At 46.1% G+C, this 16,905-nt stretch overlaps 2 protein-coding genes across 2 annotated transcripts; both read right to left on the reverse strand.

Moving 5' to 3' along the window:
- Positions 1–1,080: 1,080 nt before the first annotated feature.
- Positions 1,081–3,735, reverse strand: LOC136652805 (olfactory receptor 13G1-like). Its single transcript, XM_066629729.1, has 2 exons — positions 3,730–3,735; positions 1,081–2,046 (listed from the first exon to the last, which is right to left on the reverse strand). The coding sequence occupies exons 1-2, from the start codon at positions 3,733–3,735 to the stop codon at positions 1,081–1,083; spliced, it is 972 nt and encodes a 323-aa protein (XP_066485826.1).
- Positions 3,736–6,352: 2,617 nt separating this feature from the next.
- LOC136652806 (olfactory receptor 8S1-like) lies at positions 6,353–7,288 on the reverse strand. The gene has a single exon (XM_066629730.1). The coding sequence runs from the start codon at positions 7,274–7,276 to the stop codon at positions 6,353–6,355; it is 924 nt and encodes a 307-aa protein (XP_066485827.1). The 5' UTR covers positions 7,277–7,288.
- Between the last annotated feature and the right edge of the window lie 9,617 nt (positions 7,289–16,905).

The following is a 16,905-nucleotide window of genomic DNA, read 5'->3' on the forward strand; positions in this document are numbered from 1 at the left end:
TGAAGGCAAAGTGTAAAGTGCAATCAGCCCAAACTGTAGCTTTGATTTGTATCAATATTATTTGCTCTATGAAAATTTGGTCACCTATGCTGTGCCTCAAATATTTTAAGTTGCCCTCAGCAATTAAAAACAAACAAAAATCCCACAAGTTTGTATAACAGTTTCCCCCCTTTTATACAAATGCCTTAAATGAGATAGCTGTCCAATTCTGTAACAACTGTTGATGAGAAATGAGAATATCTTCAGGATTTCTTCAGTTAGGCCCCATTTGATCCTGAGACAAGAATGCCCAAGTTATGGCCTGAAGGCACATAAATTGATTATGCGGAAGGTAAACAGGTCTGGGGCAGATCAGTGACTGGGAGGGAGACCCTATGAGAACCCCATGCACACTGCCTTGAATTATACCACTAAAAATGATGAGAGCTTACTGGTCACTGAACAAAGAGAATTCCAAGACTGGTATCAGCTGCCCTTTGATGAGCATCTATCTTATTTATGTACAATATAAGTACCAAGGAATTTATTTATTTATTTATTTATTACACTATTGATATACTGCCTTTCTCATACACTCGTAGACTTCAGTCTCGTAAACTCAAGGTGGTTTGCATAGGCAGAATGACTATAAACCCCATTTATTTTCAAATGGGGTTTTTACAAGTGTTGTTCTGTGAGAGAAACTAGTAGGATCCTCCATTTCTGCAGATGTTACCCCTTCATGGTGCAATCATCACACAAGTACACCCTTTGGCTGGAGCACTGTCATCAACTCAACTATGCCTTCACTATATATTTCTATATACTTTTACTATATACTATATAGACACTATATACCTTCACTTCAATATATTTTAACTTAGGGCGCAATCCTAACCCCTTATGCCAGTGCTTTCCAGAACTGGCATAGCGGTGCCAATGGGACATGTGCTGCATCTTGCAGTTGGGTGGCACTCACGGAGGCCTCATCAAAGTAAGGGAATGTTTGTTCCCTTATCTTGGAGCTGCATTGCCCTTATGTCAGTGCTGGAAAGCACTGACATAAGGGGTTATGATTGCACCCTTAGACATTTCACAAGATCAGACTTGTGGCCTCCACAACAGCAGACCTCTTCCAGGAAGGCTCTTGAGTGCCTCTTTCACATCTTTGTTTCTCAGAGAATATACAATGGGGTTAAGTACAGGGGTTACCACTGTATAAAGGAGGGAAACCAACTTGTCTTTTTCAAGAGAAGAACTTGAAGTGGGCCTGATATAACTATAAATGGCTGAAGAAAAATAAAAACTAACTACGATGAGATGAGAGGAACACGTTGAGAAAGCTTTCTTCTTTCCTTCAGTAGAGTGGATTGTGAATATGGCCCTCAGGATGAAAAAATATGAAGTTAAAGTCAACCCACAAGTGCAGACCCCAAAGATGACAGCTGCCCCAGAAGTCAGAGTCTCATTCAGGCTGGGGTCTGAGCAGGAAAGCTTCAATAGTGGGGGAAGATCACAGAAGAAGTGATTAATGATATTAGATCTGCAGAAGGACAATTGAAGCAAAAAACCAAGATGAAATGTAGAATTGGCCAGTCCAACAACCCATATGCTCATAGTTATTCCAACACACATGTCTTTCCTCATGATGATTACATACTGCAAAGGATGGCAGATAGCAGCATAACGATCGAAAGCCATAAATGTGAGGATGAGAAGTTCGGTCACTAGAGCCCAAATGAAGAGGTAGACTTGTGTAATGCAGCCGTAAAAGGAGATGCTTTTTCTGTGGGTTCCAAGATTCTGGAGCATTTTGGGTGTTGTAACTGAGATGGACAACACATTCACTAAGGACAGGTTAGTGAGCAGGAAGTACATGGGAGTGTGGAGTTTCTTGCAAGTGCATATGGCAAGGATGAGAAGCAGGTTCCCAGCTAGTGCCATAGCGTAGATGAAGGCAAATGCCCCTAAGAGCAGTGACTGTAGTCCAGGTGAACTGGTTAGGCCAACCAGTATGAATTCTGTAACTGATTGATTATTTGTTTCAGAGTGTCCAACAGTGGTGACCTAGACAAATAAATTATGTGATGGTTACTTGGTTAAGAAGAGTAGATAGATTAGGTCAGGGGTCCTCAAACTTTCAACTTTAGGGATGCTGGACCTTTAACAAGTGTATAGAAGAGAGAATTTCAGCAGGTGTAGCTTGTCATCTGTGGGATGACAAGTTGCACCTGCTGCAATTCTCTCTTCTATACACTTGTTACAGGTCCAGCATCCCTAAAGTTGAAAGTTTGAGCACCCCTGGATTAGGTCAACTGATAATCTCTAAGAAGATGAAATCTCTCTCTCTCTCTTTCTCTCTCTCTCAGGGACTAGGAGAGGGAGATAAAGGGGGTAATTTGTACCCCCTTTTGTGCTCAGGGTCAGAAGGGGGTCCCAGGAGTCAAAGATGAGACCCAGAAAGATCCTGGGATGTCACATTTTCCTATCTCACTTGAACTCACTGCCTGCATATGATACTGGGGGCACAACCACAGACAGTTGCTGCTGCAAGCCAGACAAACTGGGCCCAGGAATACAGCCATGACCCTCCTGAACACAGTGCCAAATCAGGGAGGAAATTGACCTTCTGCATTCGCTCTTTGGGTTGTGGATCTGCTAACCATGAAGGAGTGGGTTGGAGCTCAGGAATCCAGCTGCAGAGCTACAGCTGCTGCAGAAATTCATTTTGGTGCACACAGGACACTGTCCATTCTAGTGTGAGCCTAAATATGATGATGCTAATGTTCTGCCATGGATTTTCTATGTTTCAAAGATTTTAGAGGGACTTGACTTGAACTCGCTGTGTGTTTGATTTTCCACATTACTTAATCTAGCTGCCAATGCTTCATGGTGGGGTAGACCTGGGCTCCACATCAAGAAACCTGGAAGACCTGGCCTACAAAGACTATTCTGGCTGTCAGCACCCACCCCTCTCTTATTTTTCCCCTGTTCTGCTTGCCACTATTTCCCCCCTCCCCCTTTGGGAAGGGACCCAAAGAAACTTTGTAGCCCCTGATAAAATTGTTCTCAGAGGCCCTGCTCTCTCTCTATCTCTCACCAACCCACCCACCCACACACAGAGAACTGTGAGACTTTCCAAGGAAGGCAAATGAATTAATATAGAATTCATATATTGAAGGGGATTCTGCATATCCTGAAGATTCCCCAATTTTGGCATTTATTAACAAATCGTAGGATATATTATTAATTTTATTATCATGAAGAATATTAAAATAGTGATTTTCAATTTTTAAAAAAATGATCACACAATAATTTCGGGGAGCACAATGACGAAATGAATGGTTCTCTGATCGAGAGCAGTTCACAATCGAAGAAAAGATTGAAAAGAAACACCAGCAAATAGTCATTACTGAAGACACTCTGTTGGGGTAAATACAGATAGTTGCTCCTCCCATGATAAATATAAGAGAAACAGCACTTCACACGGTCACTTGTTCACCAGTCTTGTTCGCCACTTGGCAGGAGTAGTTTTTAATCATAGTGTAGTAGCCACTTTGCCATATGTTTCACTGCTAAGGAAATATATATATTTTTAAAAAAACGCACTGGTCTATTATCTAAAATGATTACATTTATCTCCAATGTTATTTTTATTTTTAATAAATCTCTTTAAACTCAGTGGGATTCAAAGAGCCTGTTCCTATATTTTGCAGAAGTTGGAGTAGAGGCAAATTAAAAAAAACTTACCAACATTCCTTTTTGTTCTGGTTAGTTTTTGCCCATATGTTTCCTCCTCTGCATATCTTTGAATAATTTTTTATATGGTATCTGGTAGCTGACAGGGACCCCATGCAACAGGTGTTTCATCAGACCGATGACTGATCCTAATTTGTCTGATGCTGTTATAGGCACCAGATGAACCAAGTTTCAAATCTTTATGGAAATAATAGTGCCACTGGGAATAAACCTTTGTGGCATCACCAGGAAGGAACTTCTTACAATTCAAGTTTCTGATTTTTTTTTTTGATGCATGTGAGATTTTAGAATCCTGATACATTATCCACTTTGATTGTCTTCTTAATTGCTTTTGTGTACTCTTTACTTCATAGTATTGCCCCATGCTCTCTACTTCCCTGAGCAGTGAGAAGTTCCAGGGACAGTACTACCAAGTGTAATTTCCTTCGGGTAAGAGAGATCACTTGAGACTTTACAGTATAGCACCTTTGCAATATTTTCTTATGTACATACATACAAGGAATGGATGTGGGGGCAAAGAAACTCTCCTTCAAAGCCATAATCTGTTATCCCATCATAACAATCAATTTTGACGCCGCTGCAGTCAGTGGTCCTGCTGAGGACAGAATTGGGCTGCCTTTGTCATATGGTGGACTAATATGCTATGAAATAGCATATGAAATATGCTGTTGTAAATGTGCATGATGGAAATGACTAGAATCACAATTGTACTTAAGCCATTTCTGCCCAAAGTTGCAAATACACAACAGGGGCCAAATTTGTATACCTGTGGGTCGGGCAAAAATGGGTTAAGAAAGGTCTACTAGCTAATAGAGAATTTCAGCAGTTTCAAAGCTAGCTTTCTAGCTAAACAGCTATCTGACGTACGGCATACTATGAGAGGGATAAGGTAAATCCACACATTGTATATGACTGAAGGAAAAGCACCTTGACTGAACTAGTTTGAGACACAAACAGGCCGGGAAATGTGAAAAAAGGCTCATCTCCCTGGCTGCCTCTCTACCTAAAATCACACACCTCTATAGGTGATGTTCATTTATCAAGGCATAGGGATAAAAGAAAATCCATGCTGGATAAGGCAAAAGACCCATCTAATCCAGAGTCCGGCTTTTGGGAAACTCTCAAGGAGGAGAGAAAGGCAGTCTTTGCACTGACTGTTATTCCCATATCACCACTGAGTCCAGACACAGCACATACTCATCATTAGATCTGATATTCCTGAATGTGTTCAATCCTCTTTTAAAACCATCCAGGCTAGTTGCCATCAAGACATCACCTGGCCATGAGTTCTATACACTAATGATATGCTACATGCAGAGGTAAAAGTAAAACCTGTGCAGTCTGCTCCAAGGAAGCAGCATGGTAACATCTCAAAATTCTTAACAAAAACTTTTCATTAAGCAAGAACACAGGTTGGGCATCCATTATCCAAAGTGCTTGGCACCAGTGTTTTGGATATAGGATTTTTCAATATTCTGGAATCCTTACATATACCTAATCAGTTATATTGGAGATGGGGCCCAAGTCTAAAGATGAAATTCATTTATTTTCATAGAGACCTTGTTCACATAGCCTGAAGGTAATTTTATACAATATTTTCTAATAATTTTGTGCAACCCGTCACATGAAGTAAGGTATGGAATTTTCCACTCGTGGTGTCCTGTTGGCTCTCAAAAAAGAATATATTGTGCACAACATTGGAAAACGACAGAAATACGGCTGGTTGGAGATTGGTAGATAAAGGTTGTGGATTGAGCAGAAGTGGATCAACTTACAATTTTACTTAAAGAGAAGTCATTGATTACATTTATGAACAACTGGAAACCACACATTGATTTTCTGCATACAAGAGAAAAAAAATGATAGAATGATTTCTGGATTTGAGGATTAGAGAGAAATGAAATAAACTATTGAGAAGAGTCTAAATAATTAACCAATAAGAGCCCAATCCTGGGCTTTTCCCAAGGTGCTGTCCCTTGGTGCCATTGGCATTTTGTGCATTATACATGTAGTATTTGTATCTTATGTATGTAGATATGGTGTTGTTTTTGTTGCTGTTTGTATTGGTTGTATTGAGTTGGTTCATTTGCTATCCTTTGTATTGATTTATAAATTAAGATGCTAAAAAAAGTTATGTGTTTTGGAATACTTTGGGTTTCAGAATTCTGGATAAGGGCTGCCCAACCTGTATTTCATATTGGTGCACCAAATAAACTCACACCACAACCTAGGAACATTACATTATTAACAAACATACATGTTAGGCTTTGTGGACTTTTTTATTTTATTTTTACCTCTGTAACTACATGTTTCTTTAATAAATATCTTGTAACTTTGAAGACATTCCCTTAGTTGTCTCTTCAACAGATTCTCGCTAATGGTGTTCTATCCACCAAGCCAAAAAGATTCCATGTTTTCCTGGCTGCTCTTGAGGGAAAATAAAGGCTACAGAGTGCTGAGTTACCCCAATCCCCTTCAAGACAACACTGTGCTCTAACTAATTACCCAAGTAAATAAGTTGAGCACCAATTCTAAAAGACCCCATAAAAAGACACACAGAGAAACATTCGCACACACTGTATTGCTACATTTTGTGATGTATTTTTGTGTAGTATTACCTACTTTTTCTAAACAGTTTTCCCATCGCTATCTTCATCTCTTTGTTTTTTAGACTGTAAATGATGGGATTTAACATGGGAGTTAAAATGCTATACTGGATTGAGGCCACCCTGTCCAGGTCCTTAAGGGAAGGGGAATTTGGCTTCATGTACTGGAAAAAAGCTGACAGATAAAACAAGCAAATGACAATGAGGTGGGAGCTGCAGGTGGAGAAGGCTTTGCTCCTTCCCTTGGCTGACTGAATCTTCAGAATGGCAGAGATGATGTAAATGTAAGAGACAAGAAGGAGCAAGATGGATGGTACACCAAAAACAAAAGTAGAAGCAAACAGAACCGTGTAATTAAAGAAGGTATCACTGCATGTCAAACTCAAGACAGTAGGAATTTCGCAGCTGTAGTGGCTGATTGTGTTGAGTCGACAGAATCGGAGGTTCAGCAAAGGCAATGTGTTGGTCACAGCATCCAAGAAGCCCATTGCCCAGGCTCCACCCACGAACTGTCTGCAAAGCTGCTGTTTCATGATGGCTGAATAACGCAGTGGATGACATATAGCAGCATAGCGATCAAAGGCCATCGCAGAGAGAATCAAAACCTCAGTACCACCAAAAAGATGAAAGAAGAAGATCTGTGAAAGGCATCCTGACACAGAGATAGTTTTCCTCTCTGCTATCAAGTTTTGCAACATTTTGGGGGCTGTGACAGAAGAGTAGCAGATGTCGACAAAGGCCAAATGGCTGAGAAAGAAGAACATAGGGAGGTGGAGGCTAGACTCAGTCCTGATGACCAGAATGATGGCTGAATTGCCTAATAATGTCACCACATAGATTATGAGAAATACCACGAACAGAAATATCTGTGCCAGTGGATCACTGGAGAGTCCCAACAGTATAAACTCTGTTATTTTGGTTTGATTCTCCATAGTGGACAGCTGAAAGATCTGTACATGCAGAATAACAAACGGAAGCATATTAAACATACTAATATTTTAGTAATATTTGTTACTAAAAATTCATTTGTCCTGTTGCATACAGCAGTGGTTCTCAAACATTTTAGCATTGGGAACCACTTTTTTAGGGTGACAATCTGCTGGGACCCACCAGAAGTGATATCTTAGCCAGACGTGACCTTATCAAGCAGGAAAATTTTTTAACAATCCTAGGCTATAATTCTATTCACACTTACCCAGGAGTAAGCGCAATTGACGATAATTATTAAAAACATATACATAGTAGCCTATCAAAAGTACAGATTTCTGACATTTGTCCAAATGCAGTCACATAGCATGGTAGCATCAAGTCTAACAGATTAAAAATAAAATTTTGAAATTAATGGGGACGCACCAGAAATTGGCTCATGACCCACCTAGTAGGGTCCTGACCCACAGTTTGAGAAACTCTGACATGCAGTTTTCAGGTTCACTGTGTTCAATGGTACTTGCACTCTACAATCCAGTCACTGAATTGTAGCCTTTGAGTAATGCTCCATAGCTTTGTGGAGCAGGGTTCCCAACTGGGCCATGATTCGGATACAGTGGCTGACACGTTCTGTTCCACGTTCCGTATTGCAGAGACCAGCACTTTAGAGGCCTTGCGGATTACTGAAGTCTATCAAAGTTCCATCCAAACTTTTTATGGGATAATGCATTAGATACATGCAAGTTGCCCGTTGCAGAAGTCATACATCTCAGCCAGCATTTCAGTGTGACAGGAGGAAATACAAGATGATTATAACTACCATCTATTCATATTATTCTGCTGTAGCTCTCAAGGGAGGGAGGAGCTGCAGCCATAAAAATATGCAGTTATACCACTAATAAGCTACACAACAATTAAACAAGAAAGAGTGCAATCCACACCCAGAGCTGGGGCAGAGAGGTATTCCCCTCTCTGCCTCAGCAGTACTATGCTGCCCCATCAGGACATGCAAGAAAATCCGGCCCGGAGTTTGAAGCGAGTAGTGTTTCATTTTTGTCATGCACAGACATGGTCTGAACTGGGAGCCGCATCCCATGCTTTGACTGCTCTCACAGCAGCCTAAGAGATTCAGCAATGTGGTAGGTCAGCCATCATGTAGGCTGGGGTTTCACAGAGCCTCAGCTTGATGGACCTGGCGAGGTGAACCCCTTCACAACGCAGTGGGATTGCAGATCTCACCCTCTGAGCTGAATCCATCCATACAAAAATCCGAGGAGAAGGTATCAAAGTCCAGCTGCAGATATTTCACTCAATCAGCTTTAAATATGTTTCTACAAACTTCCATTTTGTATTTCTCTACCTTCTATATTCAGTGTGAAATTTTTTTTAAAAAATCCACAGAATGGTCACAGAATCCTAAATAGATGTCTTCTAATACCATTTAGCAGTCGATGACCCTCTTTTACTCTTCACATCTCTTGATTCCCTTTTTAAAACATAATTGTTCTTACATTTGTACCTGTAATTCCTCCTTGTTTCCTTTGGGACATATCGGAGAAACATTCATAATTTGCCCACACTGGTTCAGCGGTATTCATGGGGGAAATACTTTGGTAATCTTTACCCTCCTTATGGGCATTTAACTTATTTGCATTTTGCAACCAATGATCCCATATAGATTTTTATTATTAGCACGATCGCCCCCTTTAAGGAGGTGATCGAAGTTTGTTATGCCTGACCAGGACACGAGAGCCCCTCCCCAAGGGGGAGGTGTAGAGGGCTGGGTTGGGCAGTTACGGTGGTCCTTTAAAAGGGGACGAGACCCAGCCCTCTTCCTCTTTGTGCACGTGGGCACTGTGGGAATAGAGTGGACCTGACCCCATTCAGCCACCTTAGGACCAGTGCAACTCCCGAGGAGGCCTCCTGCGATGGATCTCATGTGCAGCGTGTTTGATCTGTAAGGTGGGAATGGGGGTTTGGACAGGCTCTGCCCAAGGAAGGATCAGGTGCAGTCCAGGCACACTTTCCTGGGAGTAAGCCCCGGGAGTGCAGGGGGACTGGCTTTCTTGCGAGTAAGCCCCAGGGAGTTTCCCACTTTCCTGGGAGTAAGTCCCGGGAGTGCAGGGGGACTGGCTTTCTTGCGAGTAAGCCCCAGTGAGTTTCCCACTTTCCTGGGAGTAAGCCCCGGGGATGGCAGGGGGACTTGCTCCAAGCAGATATGCTTGGAGTGTGCTCTCAGTCCCTGGCCTGGTGGGCGGAGCCGCCTTCTAGCTCAGAGCCAGGACTCCCTGCTGGCCTTGCCCAGGTCTCCAGCGCACGTGGCGCTCCTGCTGCTGCTTCCTGGGAGGGTACCCACAAGGGTTGCAGGAGAGGGACGCTGTGAGCGCAGGGCTCCTGCCTGCCCAAGTAGCAGGTCGCAGTGCGCTCCACATGGGAGCAGGCTCTGCATCGCAGGAGCCCTCCCGAAGGCGCAGGTGCCTGACCATGCAGATGCAGGACTGTTGCAGCTCCCTGCATGCGGCTGGCAGGCAAGCCCAGGGCTCCCAGCGCGCTCCACGTGGAAGCAGGATCTACATGGCATGGAAGCAGGCGCCTGGCTGCACGTGGCTCGAGCTGCAGGACTGCTGCAGCTTACTGCATGCGGCTGCAGGCCAGCACAGGAGCCCTGATCCCTGTTGCATGCAGGATCACGCACATGGGGAGTCGCCATGGGAGGCGGCGCCAGCTCAGCGCCTCCACATCACCCACTTTCATGCGAGTAAGCCCCAGAGACCATAATGGGGCTTGCCTCTGAGGAGCCAGGCAGAGGTTGAAATGCTGGGGCTGCAACCCCAACCACGATTGCCAGGGAGGAAGCCCCTTAGACTATAATGGGGCTTGCTTCTGAGTAGGCATGCAGAGGCTTGGACCATAGAACTGCAGTCCTCGCCCCACTTTCCAGGGAGTAAGCCCTTTGGACTATAATGGGCCTTGCTTCTGAGGAGGCAGGCAGAGCCTTGGACTCTGGCCGTAATCCTATGCCCCATGGTCTATGGGCCTTGATTCTGGGGAGGCAGGCAGAGCCTTGGACTCTGGCAGTAATCCTACACACACTTTCTTGAGTGTAGGCCCCATGGTCTATAATGGGCCTTGATTCTGGGGAGGCAGGCAGAGCCTTGGACTCTGGCCACAGTCCTGGAAACACTTTCCTGAGAGTAGGCCCCATGGTCTATGGGCCTTGATTCTGGGGAGGCAGGCAGAGCCTTGGACTCTGGCCACAGTCCTGGAAACACTTTCCTGAGAGTAGGCCCCATGGTCTATGGGCCTTGATTCTGGGGAGGCAGGCAGAGCCTTGGACTCTGGCCACAGTCCTGGAAACACTTTCCTGAGAGTAGGCCCCATGGTCTATGGGCCTTGATTCCGGGGAGGCAGGCAGAGCCTTGGACTCTGGCCACAGTCCTGGAAACACTTTCCTGAGAGTAGGCCCCATGGTCTATGGGCCTTGATTCCGGGGAGGCAGGCAGAGCCTTGGACTCTGGCCACAGTCCTGGAAACACTTTCCTGAGAGTAGGCCCCATGGTCTATGGGCCTTGATTCCGGGGAGGCAGGCAGAGCCTTGGACTCTGACCACAGTCCTGGACACACTTTCCTGAGAGTAGGCCCCATGGTCTATGGGCCTTGATTCCGGGGAGGCAGGCAGAGCCTTGGACTCTGGCCACAGTCCTGGAAACACTTTCCTGAGAGTAGGCCCCATGGTCTATGGGCCTTGATTCCGGGGAGGCAGGCAGAGCCTTGGACTCTGGCCACAGTCCTGGACACACTTTCCTGAGAGTAGGCCCCATGGTCTATAATGGGCCTTGATTCTGGGGAGGCAGGCAGAGCCTTGGACTCTGGCCACAGTCCTGGACACACTTTCCTGAGAGTAGGCCCCATGGTCTATGGGCCTTGATTCCGGGGAGGCAGGCAGAGCCTTGGACTCTGGCCACAGTCCTGGAAACACTTTCCTGAGAGTAGGCCCCATGGTCTATGGGCCTTGCTTCTGAGGAGGCAGGCAGAGCCTTGGACTCTGGCTGCAATCCTAGACACACTTTCCTGAGAGTGGGCACCATGGTCTATGGTGGGCCTTGCTTCTGAGGAGGCAGGCGGACTCTGGCTGCAGTGCTACACACACTTTCTTGGGAGTGGGTCCCATAGTTGAGCACTTCCTTTGCTTAAAGTCTCAGTCATCAAGTTTCTAGTCCACAATGAGGATTTTTGGTGGCTTGCTGAATGGCTGGGCAGGATTCTGGGCCTTTGTCCCCAATAGACAATGAACCAACATGGTAAAGAGATTTTCTACTTTGTTAAATACATAGGGTTGCAAAAAGGTTACAAAGGCAGCAAATGCTAGAGGCATAAAAGCTTCTAGGAAACATCAGCATAGAACAGCAGAGCTGACTGGCTAACTCTATTGATCTCTGACTCTCACCTGGGTCATCTTCTTTTGTGGATCCTCAGTTACCTAAGAGGCCACATGGTCCTGGTGGGGCAGGATGTGCACCCACCACCTCTCTCACTAGAGACAAGGAACAAAAACCCTGTCCTTCAGAAGTGGGGCTGGAAGCTCGCCCTCTCAGCTCTTCCCTCCCCCCTGGAGATCTACAGCTGCATTCCATCCTTGATGGATGGGCGTCTTTCTGGCTGCCCAGGTGCTACATTATCACCTTCCATTGAATTGTAAATCCTGGCAGCTAGGACTGCAAGCCCCTTGCAAGCCTCTTCTGTGTTACTGGGTTACTGTGGTTCAGGCTTTGCAATGTTACTAGGCCTAAACTGTGCATATTCATGACAATTCTGAACAGGCACACAGAGACTCGGTCATAGGGTTGCAGTCCTTGCCCACTTTATGGGGAGTAAGCCCCTGGGGGATAATGGGGGCTTGCTTCTATTGGGGCATGCAGAGGCTTGGAGCATAGGGCTCAGATCCTGGCTCCAACTTCCAAGGAATAAGTCCCAGGAGTATAAGGGGTCTTGTATCCGGGTAGACATAGCTGGACTTAAGGCTACAATCCTGTCCACACTTTCCTGGGAGTGTATTCCATTGATTTTAATGGGACTTAATGATGAGTATACGGGCATAAAATGAGCTCCAATGAGTGCAAGCCAGTACAGATACACCAGCCCAACCACCCGCAACAATCTCCTCCCAGGCACCTGACCTCCTCCTTGTTAATACTTCATCAGTTTTGGAGGATATTTAGAGGCATATGGGGAGCCCCTGGCCATCTCGGATTGCTTACAGCATACACTCCATCTATGTGGGAGCTGCTTTGAAAGCTGCCTGGCCAGGCTTCAGCACCCAAGGAATGGGGCAGAGTGGATGGGGCATTTAATATGTGAGTGTAGCATTTAATATTATGTTTTCCCTGGGCATCAGCAGGGCATTTAGTAACTCGCTTGGTGGGCATGCCGCCCTTGCTCTTTGAGAGAGGAGATATGTGTGCCGCCCCCTACACCTTTAAGGGAAGAGTGGAGTTCTATTACCAACCTGCTTAACAGGCATGCTACCCCTTCTCCTTAGGGGAGGATGATAAGAACATAAGAACAGCCCCACTGGATCAGGCCATAGGCCCATCTAGTCCAGCTTCCTGTATCTCACAGCGGCCCACCAAATGCCCCAGGGAGCACACCAGATAACAAGAGACCTCATCCTGGTGTTCTCCCCTACATCTGGCATTCTGACTTAACCCATTCCTAAAATCAGGAGGTTGCGCATACACATCATGGCTTGTACCCCATAATGGATTTTTCCTCCAGAAACTCGTCCAATCCCCTTTTAAAGGCGTCTAGGCTAGACGCCAGCACCACATCCTGTGGCAAGGAGTTCCACAGACCGACCACGCGCTGAGTAAAGAAATATTTTCTTTTGTCTGTCCTAACCCGCCCAACACTCAATTTTAGTGGATGTCCCCTGGTTCTGGTATTATGTGAGAGTGTAAAGAGCATCTCCCTATCCACTCTGTCCATCCCCTGCATAATTTTGTATGTCTCAATCATGTCCCCCCTCAAGCGTCTCTTTTCTAGGCTGAAAAGGCCCAAACGCCGTAGCCTTTCCTCATAAGGAAGGTGCCCCAGCCCCGTAATCATCTTAGTCGCTCTCTTTTGCACCTTTTCCATTTCCACTATGTCTTTTTTGAGATGCGGCGACCAGAACTGGACACAATACTCCAGGTGTGGCCTTACCATAGATTTGTACAACGGCATTATAATACTAACCGTTTTATTCTCAATACCCTTCCTAATGATCCCAAGCATAGAATTGGCCTTCTTCACTGCCACCGCACATTGGGTCGACACTTTCATCGACCTGTCCACCACCACCCCAAGATCTCTCTCCTGATCTGTCACAGACAGCTCAGAACCCATCAGCCTATATCTAAAGTTTTGATTTTTTGCCCCAATGTGCATGACTTTACACTTACTGACATTGAAGCGCATCTGCCATTTTGCTGCCCATTCTGCCAGTCTGGAGAGATCCTTCTGGAGCTCCTCACAATCACTTCTGGTCTTTACCACTCGGAAAAGTTTGGTGTCATCTGCAAACTTAGCCACTTCACTGCTCAACCCTGTCTCCAGGTCATTTATGAAGAGGTTGAAAAGCACCGGTCCCAGGACAGATCCTTGGGGCACACCGCTTTTCACCTCTCTCCATTGTGAAAATTGCCCATTGACACCCACTCTCTGCTTCCTGGCCTCCAACCAGTTCTCAATCCACGAGAGGACCTGTCCTCTAATTCCCTGACTGTGGAGTTTTTTCAGTAGCCTTTGGTGAGGGACCGTGTCAAACGCCTTCTGAAAGTCCAGATATATGATGTCCACGGGTTCTCCCGCATCCACATGCCTGTTGACCTTTTCAAAGAATTCTATAAGGTTCGTGAGGCAAGACTTACCCTTACAGAAGCCATGCTGACTCTCCCTCAGCAAGGCCTGTTCGTCTATGTGTTTTGAGATCCTATCTTTGATGAGGCATTCCACCATCTTACCCGGTATGGATGTTAGGCTGACCGGCCTATAGTTTCCCGGGTCCCCCCTCTTTCCCTTTTTAAAAATAGGCGTGACATTTGCTATCCTCCAATCTTCTGGCACCGTGGCCGTTTTGAGGGACAAGTTGCATACCTTAGTCAAGAGATCTGCAACTTCATTCTTCAATTCCTTAATAACCCTTGGGTGGATGCCATCAGGGCCCGGTGACTTATTGATCTTTAATTTATCAATGAGGTCTGAAACTTCTTCTCTTTTAACCTCTATCTGACTTAACTCCTCAGTTAGGAGGGGCCGTTCGGGCAGCTGTATCTGCCCGAGGTCTTCTGCCGTGAAGACAGATGCAAAGAACTCATTTAATTTCTCTGCCATCTCTAAGTCTCCTTTTATCTCCCCTTTCCCTCCCTCACCATCCAGAGGGCCAACCGCTTCTCTGGCGGGTTTCCTGCTTCTAACATATTTGAAGAAGCTTTTGTTATTTCCCTTAATGTTGCTGGCCATGCGTTCCTCATAGTCTCGCTTGGCCTCCCCTATCACCTTCTTACATTTCTTTTGCCACAGTTTATGTTCCTTTTTATTCTCTTCATTAGGGCAAGACTTCCATTTACGGAAGGAAGCTTCCTTGCCCTTCACAGCTTCTCTAACTTGGCTGGTTAGCCATGCGGGCACTCTCCTGGATTTAGTGGAACCCTTCTTTCTTTGCGGTATACACCTCTGCTGGGCCTCTATTACTGTTGTTTTAAGCAGCCTCCATGCACTCTGGAGAGACTGGACTCTTTTTACCCTCCCTTTCAACCTCCTTCTAACCAGCCTCCTCATTTGAGGGAAGTCCGCCCGTCGGAAGTCAAGGGTTTTTGTTAGAGATTTGCCTGGTATTTTCCCCCCAACGTGCACGTCAAAACGGATCGCAGCATGATCACTGTTCCCCAATGGCTCAGTAACGTTTACATCTCTAACCAGGTCCTGCGTACCGCACAAAATTAAATCCAGAGTCACCTGTCCTCTGGTGGGCTCCGTGACTAGCTGCTCTAAGCCACAGTCATTTAGCACGTCAAGAAATCTGGTTTCCTTATCGTGACCAGAACACAAATTGACCCAGTCAATATGAGGATAATTGAAGTCCCCCATGATTACAACCCTGTCCTTCCTTGTCACCTCCCTGATCTGTTTCCTCATTTCAAGGTCCCCATCAGATTTCTGGTCTGGAGGATGATAGCACACCCCCAGTATTACATTGCTGCACAAGCCTGGTAATTTAACCCACAGAGATTCTACGGTGGAGTCGGACCCACCTTCAATCTCTACTTTGCTGGATTCTATCCCTTCCTTAACATAAAGGGCCACCCCACCTCCAACACGCCCCTGCCTGTCCCTCCTGTAGAGTTTATAGCCCGGGATTGCGGTATCCCACTGATTCTCCGCATTCCACCAGGTTTCCGTTATGCCCACTATGTCAATATTTTCCCTTGTCACCAGACATTCCAGTTCTCCCACCTTTGCTCATAGACTTCGGGCATTCGCATAAAAGCATTTATACACAGAATGCCCCAGGATGGGCTGCTTATTCGCTCCTTTGTCCCCGCATCCTCTCATTGTGCCAAACCGTCTATCACATCCCATCACCCTACCTTTCCCAATTTCTTCTCCTACCCTGCCTTTGTCTTGTTGTTCTCTAACCTCCCCATCCTCATCCCTATGGGATGAGGAGTCCCGAACCGGATGCCCCTCGGCTCCTGTCGGCCTTCCCCCAGGGATCAGTTTAAAAGCTGCTCTGCCACCTTTTTAATGTTATGCGCCAGCAGTCTGGTTCCATTCTGGTTCAAATGGAGCCCGTCCCTCTTGTACAGGCCCCGCTTGTCCCAAAATGTTCCCCAGTGCCTAACGAATCTAAACCCCTCCTCCCTACACCACCGTCTCATCCACGCATTGAGACCCCTGATCTCCGCCTGCCTAGCTGGCCCTGCGCGTGGAACAGGTAGCACTTCAGAGAACGCTACCTTTGAGGTCCTGGCTTTCAGCTTCATGCCTAAAAGCCTAAATTTGGCTTCTGTTATGATGATCTGTTACCAGGCTGCTTAATGGGTGTGCTTACCCGACTTTGGTGGGGTTGGTGGTGTTCGGTCAACAATGTGCTTACCAGGAGTACTACCCCTACTCCTTTCAGAGAAGGGGGGTGTTCTGGTGCAGACCCACTTAGTGGGCATAATGCCACTAAGCCTTTGGAAGAGGGGAGGAGGTTTCTGTTAACAACCCGTGTAGTCGTTTCTCCTTAGAGAGGGGTGATGTTTCGTTACCAGCCCACTTAATGGGTGCACTGTCCCGGCTCCTGGGTGAGGGGCAATGTTTGGTTACAACCCCCCTTATGGATTTGTGGCCCCTTCTTCTTTGAGAGGGGGCGTTCTATTAGCAACCGTTTAATGGGTGCTCTGCCCCCACCCGGGAAAGGGGTAATGTTCTGTCGACCAGTATTGCACGGTTCACTTCAGTGACTCTGGTGTTCTGGGCATTCCCCAATCTGTGGGGGAGCAGCGTGGAAGGGATGCCTTGCTATAACCTCTCTGCTTTCATCTTGCAGGACGCTGTGGTGGCCCAGGGCGTGTGTTAAGCTGCGGCAGCAGCAGCAGCAAGGATACCT

This window comes from Tiliqua scincoides, chromosome 5 (genome assembly GCF_035046505.1).
Source record: "Tiliqua scincoides isolate rTilSci1 chromosome 5, rTilSci1.hap2, whole genome shotgun sequence".
In the NCBI taxonomy this organism is placed as follows: Eukaryota; Metazoa; Chordata; class Lepidosauria; order Squamata; family Scincidae; genus Tiliqua; species Tiliqua scincoides.

Bases quoted from the DNA above. Each gene is read 5' to 3' on its own strand.
- LOC136652806 (XM_066629730.1), bottom strand. From the start codon at position 7,276: ATGGAGAATCAAACCAAAATAACAGAGTTTATACTGTTGGGACTCTCC.